General features: G+C 42.1%; 1 protein-coding gene and 1 long non-coding RNA gene across 6 annotated transcripts; both read right to left on the bottom strand.

Moving 5' to 3' along the window:
• Window positions 1-433: 433 nt before the first annotated feature.
• Window positions 434-1,039, bottom strand: LOC125546903 (3'-5' exonuclease-like). Its single transcript, XM_048711001.2, has one exon. The coding sequence runs from the start codon at window positions 1,037-1,039 to the stop codon at window positions 434-436; it is 606 nt and encodes a 201-aa protein (XP_048566958.2).
• Window positions 1,040-4,141: 3,102 nt separating this feature from the next.
• Window positions 4,142-8,114, bottom strand: LOC125544614 (uncharacterized). 5 transcript variants are annotated; one of them, XR_007299571.2, is made up of 4 exons: window positions 7,679-8,114; window positions 6,475-6,878; window positions 4,665-4,872; window positions 4,142-4,580 (listed from the first exon to the last, which is right to left on the bottom strand). It is a non-coding gene; the product is annotated as an uncharacterized LOC125544614 (long non-coding RNA). The 5 variants fall into 5 exon arrangements; XR_015618235.1 differs by having other exon boundaries at window positions 4,142-4,872; window positions 6,475-6,567; window positions 6,710-6,878; XR_015618234.1 differs by having other exon boundaries at window positions 4,142-4,872.
• Window positions 8,115-10,460: the final 2,346 nt, after the last annotated feature.

The raw sequence follows: 10,460 nt of genomic DNA, 5'->3' as shown, positions 1-10,460 counted from the left end.
TATATCCTCTCTTCTTTGGCTCTTGCTTGTTTTGGTTTTGGGTTTCTTAGCGTTTTGCATTTTCATTTGTTTCCTTTGGTTTTTGTATGCTTTCGATCGGGTCTTCTTGGCATTCTAATACCAAACGATATGCATTTTGATGCATGTTGGTGACTGAAAAACAAACAGAAACTCAGAAGGTAAGTGCATCTCTGATCTCAGAAGTACTACAATTAAACATTTCAATCCGCCCGGCCACATTGCATCAACTGTCTAGAACACAAGCAAACGACCAACACAATAGAACATGCTTACTCCAAGTTGCAGCACCACACTGGCAAAGTCGAAAACAGAAAGTTGCAGAATACGATTAAGGTAGGTTACCAAATACGATTAAGCACCACATAATGAATAGTAGCTCCAAGTGACAAGTGCAGTAGTATCCAGCCGTACGTCAGTTGTCCAGGAGACGCTCGCCCAGCTTGTAGGAGACGTAGGCGTCGATGCAGGCGTACTGGACCTGCGCGACGTCAAGCTGGCGCCTCTCCCAGTTGCTCATGGTCACGTGCCGCGGCTTCTCCATGGTCAGGCCCAGCACCTCCCTGGCGTAGCCCTTGAGCCCCAGCCTCGTCCTGCCCAGGCCGCCGCCGATGCCGAGGTACTCGTTGCAGCGGGCCTCCAGGTCCACCGGCGCGGCGCACACGAGGCCGTAGTCGTCGGCCAGCTTCGCGGCGTCCTCGCCAACGCCGATGCCGACGCACCGCACCGTGGGGTCGCCGAGGAGGCCCCTGATGGCCGCCGGCACGCGGTTGGCGTAGAACATCTGGAGGACGAGGCAGCTGGTGCCGACGCAGAGCTGCAGAATGGCGACCTTGGAGGTCGTCCACGAGCTGTAATTGGGCTTCCACTCGCAGTCGAGGCCGACGATGAGGCCGCGGCCGGCAGGGTCGTTCGCGGCGCGCACGCGACGGACCCACTCGTCGGCGGCGTCGGTGTCGCTGGTGACCGTCGTGTTGATCCGGGCGGAGCCGAAGGGGACGGTGTGGCGCGTGGTGGCCATCTTCGCCGCTCTGCCGTGAGCTACCAGTGCAGAGATCTTGCGTCGTAGTGATAGCTGTTCATGGCTAGGTCTCGCTTTATATAGTGCAACTTGTAGTGCTGCTTCAACCACCTGCGTCTAGTAAATTTAAGGCTCCATTTTGGAATTTGGATCGTCGACACATAATCCGAGGAGTCGCCTGTTAGCTTTCCAAGTGAAGCAATTCATCTTTTGGAGGAATCGTGCGGCCTTTACTCGTGTGGTTTGGCTGGCAAATTTGACCAAAATCAAGTCAGTAGTGCACCCTAGGATTTCTACCCATTGCAACAGTCCTTCGCAACGGAAAGAAAACGATATAGTACTCCGATTTTTTGTGATAGAATTTATCATTTTTTAGTTAATAGTAAAATTTATCTTTTACAACCACAATTTGTATGTTTGTTGCCACTTATTTTTTGTTTTTGCAACAAGTGGTTGTTTATTGCCGCAAATCATGGTTTCGTGGTAATATGATGTGTTGCAATGATTTTTATTTGGCCGCTATGGTTTTCGTGGTAATATGATGTGTTGCAATGATTTTTATTTGGCCACTATTAGGCGGCGCGCCGGCCCAAATTTGGGCCGGTCGACCACGCATCGTTTGATTCATCGAAAGCCAACCGTTCGATCCTGCAAGATCTGCTTGATGGTAAACCCACCTGTGAAAGTCCCCATCATCTTCAGCTCATTTCTTCTCCATGCCAGACACGCATGGGAGGGCATGGCTGCACAATGGATGCTTATCAACCCCACGCCCACAACAGCTCGCCGCCACCAGCTAGACGTCAGGCTTGCCGCTGCAGCTCCCCGTGCGCCCACAGACTCGTCCCCGTCGTCGTAGCATTTTCACATGCAGGTTGCAACTTTCTAGTCGTGGCGTCGCCGACCACATCTTTAGCATCACCGCTTGCAACATATTGGGCCGCGAGTCGTAGCTTTTCTGTTGCCGATTGTAGCATTTTCTTCTGCGAGATGCATCTTCCTGTTCGCCGGTAGCAGTCGTCTGCCTCACCGGCCAAAAATTTCACCGCTGATGCAACAAAATTGGCACTGGTTGTAGCTTTTTCACGGGCGGTTGTAGCTTTGGCACATGAGGTTGCAGCTTCCATGCCCCACCACCGTGGTCGCAGCCTCGGTGCTCGCTATCGCTGGCCACAAAACTTCACCATCGCCGCTTGCAGCATATTGCTCCGCGAGTCATAGCTTTTTTGTTGCCAGTTGTAGCATCTTGTTAAACGGAATGCATCTTCCTGGTCGCCCGGTTGCTGTCGTCCGCCGTCACCAATGCAACAAAATTGGTTGTCGGTAGTAGCAAAAACCAATAACGGTTGTAGCAAAAAATCGTCGTCCTCCATCTCGTCGTGACTATTTGTAGCAAAAATCAATCCAGGCTGTAGCACCTAGGCTTGTCGGTTGTAGCAAAAATTCACCATGGTTGTAACCTCGACGTCGACCGGTTCAAGCAAATTTGCACCGGGGGGTGTAGCCCCGACGCCGCCCAGTTCCGGCACATGGTCGCCGCGTCTCCAACCTCTGGCTTGCTGGTCGCAGCTTCGGCATCGTTGGTCGCCCCCTGGTTGTAGCATCTAGTGCTCGCCCCGTCACGCGCGGCCATGGTGATAGCCCCCAAGCCGTCGTCTCATCCCTACAGATGCGTCGTTGAAAAAGCGGTGGTTAGTAGCAAGGGCTCGAGGTGGATGCGGCAGCGCGCGCCCTCACAGGCGGTGGTCTCGCCGGGAAGAGAGCTGGCTAGAGGAAGAAGAAAGAAGGAAGTCAGTCAGGGGCGTGGGGGAAAGAAGATAAGGTATGGGGATGATGCGTGAGAGATGCATGATCCCTGAGGATTGAACCACACGCGGCTCGACCGGCCCAATACTCGGCCGACGCATCGGCTCTAAACGTTTTCCTTTTTATTTTTGTGGCAATACCTATTTGTTGCTAACCTGATTTATATTCCTATGGTGGTACCCATGACTTTTGCTATAAAAAATACTTGTTATTTGCAACACATTTTTTCTGTGTGATATATTTTTTTCTTGCGAGCATTTTGTTGTTGTTGCAATAGTATGTTTTAAATTTGTTTTGGGCAAAGCATTTTTGTTATTGATAGAAAATATAATGTACCATGTATTCAAAATATCTTAGTATAAATTTGTGAGGGCCAAGTACTATTGCCAATATACGTCAACTATAGACTTGTGCTTATGTGATGTCCTCGCACGGTTGCGTTTATTTGCATCCGCTAGTGCACCTCTCTCAAGAAGAAAAAATGAATTAGTTTTTCTCCATTACAAATTGCAAGTACGCCATAAATAAATTTGCAGAGAACTACGATTGAGTGAAAATAACATTTTTAAATAATTTGAAATGAAATAGTTGATTGGGCTTATAGCCTATTTAGCCACAACCCTTGGTCGGTTAAAGGAAGACAACCAGGCTCATTAGGTAGTTATGTCAAACATTCTTAAGAAAGATAGTCTGTCCATTTCAAAATAATAACAAGGTGCATTAATTTGTTCAAAGTTCAAAACTTTCTATGTTTGATCAACTTATTAGAAAAATATTTCCAATACCTAAAATACCATATTAGTATCTTTAGCTCCATCACAAAATGAAATATATTTCTATATTTTATTCTTTTAGAATTTTAGATGTTTATAGTTTATTCTATGGATTTGGTAAAACACAGGAAAGTTGGACTTCAAAAAATATATCTTATATTCTGAAACGGTGGGAGTAGATAGGTCGATTTGTTTTCTTTTTTTTTTTATCCACGAATAACGAATTATGATCCATCTCCTCCAGCACATAGACCATCGTCGCCTCTTTGCACGAGAGAAATAACCAGTGTCCACTAACACCTGGATAGAGCTTAGTGCCAAAGAGTATGGCGTTGGCCCCTGAGCCGAAATGTCGTGTTGAATTTAAAGGGTCAACGCCACATAGTATGACATTTAAGCTCTAATAGCTAAACTAGCAATACTCTGGTTTTGTTGTCACTGGATTTATCTCTTACAATTACTAGTAAGCGTGCACGTGTAACACACGTCCTGCCAATTCAATCCATTTTTCAAATTCCACCTCTATTTAATTTGTATCCTTTTCTATAGCTTTTGTTTGTCTACACCTTTTTTAATTCAAACAACTAAATAAACTAAAAATGGAAATACAATATGTGCTATTCCCCAAAGAAATAAAATGGGAATGTGATATAGGTAATGAATAGGGAGTATCTAGGATGATAAGTACAACATTTGTCGAAATATCCCCAGGACAATAACCTAATTATTTGAAATGCATTGTTTGACAGAGACACAAAAATGAAGAGTTTATTTGAACAGTGCGCAAAAATGCTCTTCAGATGTATTTTATCAAACAAGGAGTCCGAGTTTGCCAAAATAAAAATTCAGAGCAGTTTGGAAGTATTCTCATCACTTCTCTTTCTCCGCCTTAGAAGCATTCTTCATCCGGACTCCCAAACGCTTCATCCCTCAGAGCTTTGTCTATATAAAGAGTCAAGGTACTAAACATGCATGGCATATATGTCCAGTCAGTAATAAAATTAGTTTCTAGCACAATGTCGGAGGATTTAAAGATGGGACATTACCGTCTTATGCAAACCTTGTGGAGACCTTTGTATATTTAATGCATACTTCTGCTTTCATTATTGGGCTGATGAAGTGAAAGTTGTGAGATAAAATATTCTAAATCTCCTGTAGCTTCTTTAGCAACTATAACCTTCGAGGTGGACAATCTACATCTTTGCTTCTCAGGAGAGGCTCCTAGTTGATTTGCTGTTGTACAAGGATGCTAATCTGAAACAATTATGCAGCACATGGTAAGTGCTAAGTCGACAATTGGTACTGAATCTACCAGGCTCCGAAGGATCCAATTATGTGATTTTACATGTGCATCTTAGCTATCAAAGGAAAAGAAGAAAATGGTCAAAGCAACAAAAAAATGCAAGCTTATATAAACTTCACAAAACCGGGTATGACATTTCAGCCAAGGAAGATTTATTCACTTACGTTCACATGATACAATATGCAAGCAACAGTTCATGGGCATGCCCTGACTAAACTATGTGTACACAAAAATAATTATCACCTCCCAACTGACCGCTTGTTAAATGTACACAGCAACTAATTGGCTTAATAGTTATCTCACACTCCCACCAATTTATTAAGAAAACAGAAATCACCCAAATGGAACCGGAATTTTAGAACAGCTTAGTCAAGTTTTCCTATGTTGTATACCCTGCCGCTGAAACAAAGCAAATGAGTATAAGCTATGTAAAACAACACCAAGGATAGGGGATGAATGAAACAACAAATTCTGCATCCCACGGAACAACACCATTTTATGCAGTATTCACTATCGAAGGCCCTCTGCTCTAAATACTGTGAGATGTGGAGTGTAGTAGAAACATGCTGAACCAACATGAATAGACTCCAAAATTATATGCAAAAATTATATGCATACATCTTGAAGCATACACTGGAATTTTCAAATTGCCATCCAACCTCCAGGAACTCTTCATGTCAAAAAAGAGAATTATACAAGACATGGAAAGGAATAGTAGGCTCGGACCAAATAATTACTAACCTTGAACTGTAGGTTCAGGCCAAATAACCAAATAAAAGATACACAGATATTGGTGAAATTAACTATAATATACGCGACTATTATAAAGAGATTTCAGATGCAGATCAACTACATACACATAATTTAGTGCCCAAGATTTGGTGTCTTATCAATTGGTCCAAGTTCTCCATGTGGCAGCGCATCTCATTATTATTCTCTCGTTGCAACAAAAAAACAGAAGAATGTTATTTAGTGTCCAGTCAGCAAGTGTAAGCTTGAGCTAAAATAATACAAAGTACTGCAATTTTTACACTTCAAGGCACCACGAATACACCTCATAATCGGATTGGTACAACAATAAGATGAAATTATTGCTATGTAATATGTTTTTTGTGAAGAGACTTGAAATATCCTAGATTTGATGCTTGTACAAGTTCAGTTAAAAGTGGTTTAAACAGTCTACAAACTGAACTTATTTTTACTTCCTAGATTAACCAAAAATTGGGGGATTTCACACCAACTGAACGTAGTAATATACAACAAAAATATTACTCCGTCTGTATACTAATATAAGAGCGTTTAGATTACTAAATTAGTGATCTGAATGTTCTTATATTAGTTTACAGAGGGAGTAGAAGAAGGCAGTGCAAGGACAGAATAGTACTCCCTCCGTCCCAAAATAAATGACTGAATTTTGTACTAACTTTATAGTAAAGCTAGTATAAAGTTGAGTCACTTATTTTGGGACAGAGGGAGTACATGAATTGTACGTAGTAGACATACATAAACCGAAACATACGAGAGAGAAAAAACGATTATTTTTATCACATTACCTCAGTGTTAAACTGTTTGTCTACAACGGCGCGACCATAGCCTCAGCTTCCCTCTCCCATTCGTCAGATTGTGGGGAGTGGAGCATTTGGGGACTGCATGTCTCGAAACAAATTTGATCATACTACTAACGGGATCAAACACCAACAACCAATTGCATTGGTTCATATTTTCAGTGAACTGGGTAGAGAAGTAGAATACAATCATAAAGCGTTTTGAGCTTGCAAATGAAGCAACCTTGTCTCTCTTGGATAGTTCAAAACAAAATGAAGCCGCCTTGATAAAATTCAACGTCGTCTCTGCAGACTCGTTCTCCCACAACTTGAGAGAGACCTCTTGCTCCACCTTTCCGCCACCGACCACAAAGTACAAACTCTCAAGCGATGAAGTAAACCTGAAAATGTGACTGAAAGGACCTTAGGTGCAGCAATTGCTGATGAATGGGAACATTCTGAACATGTAGAAATAAAGTATGAGTTGATAGGGAAGAGGCCAAAAAAGAAGATATAAAATATTAGTATTGAGATTGCCTGAATTTCGTATATTAGTGGATGATTGAAATCATGTACAGAAAGTTTAGGAGCTATTGTGTAGTAATTTTGATGCCAATTGAGGACTAAGTCGTGGTAGAATGGATTTGTGGGAGCACTGAAAAGGTAATTCGAGTTACACAATACAATTATCATATGAAGAGATTAAATAGTCAATAATCAGACTGTAACCCTATCTAGTGCTGAGCTTGGCATTGATTTGGATCATGATAATTCACCTTTTAATGATATAATCAGAGTCTAACCCTTCCAGAATAACGTTGTTTAACTGTGGCAATGTTAGTTGTGTGGAAAGATCATGTATATAAAAGAATGATAGAATGAGAATCAGTTCACATTTGGTCGCTGGAAAAAGTACAGTGTAGACTTTGTAACATCCTCCACTGCGACGTATGCAGATCATGATGCAGTAAAACGACCAAAGAAAGTAAATAAGCACAAGCATCAAATTCTCTTGTGTATGGAACATAAACTGAATCATAAGTACAGGGTAGACTTTGTAACATCCTCCACTGTGATGTATGTAGATAATGATGCGCTAAAACGATCAAATTCTCTTGTGTATGGAACATAAAATGGACCATATGCTGGGTACCTCACTATTCGGTATAGTTTTATATCAATCTACACTTCAATCAATCGAATGGAAACTTACTGGTTTCTCCATAGTCAGATAAAGTCGTGGCCGTCCGTTGGGCAGCGTTGGGCAGCAGAGGAGGGCAGCACCGCCGCACCGCGCTGACGTCCTTCCGTGTGGCAGCAGAGGCTGACCGCGGGCAGTGGGCAGCGGCGGCAGGGGGCGCTCCCGCGTTCTTGGGGCAGCAGAAGAAGACCAGCGGGGGCCTGCTCTGCTCACGCCCACGTTTGTCCGCGGGGAGGCAGAAGAAGTCTGGCGGTTGCGGCGACGGATACCAAACTGGGCGGCGGGGGACGGCGCGGGGCCGGCCAGGGCGGCGGCGGACCGGCGGCCGACGGGCAGGGGACGCAGCGCGCGGGGCCGGCCGGGGTGGCCGCGGACCGACGTCCGACGGGCAGGGGACGTTGGGAGGGAGTACTGGTTGGGAGGAGGAGAGTGGGAAAGGTCGTGTGGGCGTGCGCGTTCTGCAGAGCGGTTTGTTTTCGTGATTATAGCGATGGAGGATTAGTGGGTTGATTGGCGTGTTTGTTGCATCAAACATCGAAGGATTAAGGGCCATTAGATTTTGTTGATGAATGGATTTGATTGTTTGGTTCTCCGCCCTCTCTTTCTTTTATAGGAGTAGTAGATAAATTCATGGTAATAGTTCATTTATCTTGCCACAATTTTTATGTTTGTTACATTCTTATTTTTGCCGCAACAAATTGTTTTTTACAATGATAGATTGTTATTGCAAACAGATTGACTATTTATATATATTATATCATTAAGCTTAAATATCTGAGCTAGCATTACTCCGTTTTTTTGCGATTGAATTTACCTTTATAAAGATAAATTTCAACTTTTACTACAAAACAATGATTTTATCATACACTTTTTATTTTACACTAATAACATAAATGAATTTGTTGCGATTTTGTTCATACCAATATTTTATTTTACAATTATTGCATTTATTTTATCATTTTATTTTACAATGATAAAATAAGTGAAATTTATTTTTGTAGAAATACATATTTGTAGTGTTACCTCGATCTATATTCCTATGGCGAGACTCTTGCCTTTTACTGCAAAAAATACTTGTTATCGCAGTACATCTTTTTCATGTGATATACTTGGCTATGTGCCGGGGATTCATTCCCAACCCTGCATAGTACTTGTGTGGGAGCGATGGATTCCCCTACATGTCTTCTTTCGATGTAGGACTGTTGGACCATTTTTCTGGGCTCTTCGAGGGAATATAGTGCCTTTCTTGCCAACATTTTTTGTTGTAGTGTTACATTCTCATTCAAACATATTTTAGTTTTAATAACTACTACCACCATGTGAATTTGTTGTGTGCAAAGAATTTTTGTTGGAATAGAAAATATAATGTACTGTGCACAAAAACTGGTGAGGGCCAAGTACTTATTGCCGATATATACACATATGAGATGTCCACATGTGGTTGCATTTATTTGGCGTCCATCTGTGTGGCTCACTCAAAAAGAAGAAGGGGATATTTTTTCTTCATCAGACAAACCTCAGTTACATCTCAAATGTATTTGTTGAGAACCACAATTGATCGATCTTTTTTTAAATCATTCAAACAAAAAAATTGATTGGGCTTATAGCCTATTTAGCCACAACCCTTGGTTGGTTAAAGGAAGACAATCCAGGCTCATCAAGTGGTTATGTCAAACGTTTAAAAAAAGATATTCCATGTGTTCCAAAATGTATGTGTATTTTAAATTAGTTATTAGAAAACTATTTCCATATCTACAATATCATATTCATATCTTTAGTTCCATAGTGAAATGAAATGTGCTTTAATCTTTTATTTATTTGGCATTTTAGGCGCTGATATTTTGTTCTATAGACTTGGTAAAATGATAAAATTTTGAATTTTGTAAAAACACACCTTATATTCTGAAGGAGTAGGAGTAGTTGGGTCGGATCTTCTCTCTCTTTTTATTTTGATTTTTCTTTTTCATCCATGAAGTACCCCCGCCTCTTTTCATGAGAGGCATAACCGTTTCCTCCACTACATGGACTGTTGGAAATATGCCCTAGAGGCAATAATAAAATGATTATTATTATATTTCCTTGTTCATGATAATTGTCTTTTATTCATGCTATAATTGTGTTATCCGGAAATCGTAATACATGTGTGAATACATAGACACCAACATGTCCCTAGTAAGCCTCTAGTTGACTAGCTCGTTGATCAACAGATAGTCATGGTTTCCTGACTATGGACATTGGATGTCATTGATAACGAGATCACATCATTAAGAGAATGATGTGATGGACAAGACCCAATCCTAAACATAGCACAAGATCGTATAGTTCGTTTGCTAGAGTTTTTCCAATGTCAAGTATCTTTTCCTTAGACCATGAGATCGTGTAACTCCCGGATACCGTAGGAGTGCTTTGGGTGTACCAAACGTCACAACGTAACTGGGTGACTATAAAGGTATACTACGGGTATCTCCGAAAGTGTCTGTTGGGTTGACACGGATCAAGACTGGGATTTGTCACTCCGTATAACGGAGAGGTATCTCTGGGCCCACTCGGTAATGCATCATCATAATGAGTTCAAAGTGACCAAGTGTCTGGTCACGGGATCATGCATTACGGTACGAGTAAAGTGACTTGTCGGTAACGAGATTGAACAAGGTATTGGGATATCGACGATCGAATCTCAGGCAAGTAACGTACCGATTGACAAAGGGAATTGTATACGGGGTTGCTTGAATCCTCGACATCGTGGTTCATCCGATGAGATCATCGAGGAGCATGTGGGAGCCAACATGGGTAT

Source organism: Triticum urartu, chromosome 3A (assembly GCF_056163025.1).
Source record: "Triticum urartu cultivar PI428250 chromosome 3A, HENAU_Tu73, whole genome shotgun sequence".
In the NCBI taxonomy this organism is placed as follows: domain Eukaryota; kingdom Viridiplantae; phylum Streptophyta; class Magnoliopsida; order Poales; family Poaceae; genus Triticum; species Triticum urartu.
The sequence above is the reverse complement of the archived record's forward strand: the minus strand, read 5'-3'. Positions and strand labels throughout refer to the sequence as shown.

Excerpts from the sequence above, each read along its gene's own strand:
- LOC125546903 (XM_048711001.2), bottom strand. The coding sequence starts at position 1,039 with ATGGCCACCACGCGCCACACCGTCCCCTTCGGCTCCGCCCGGATCAAC.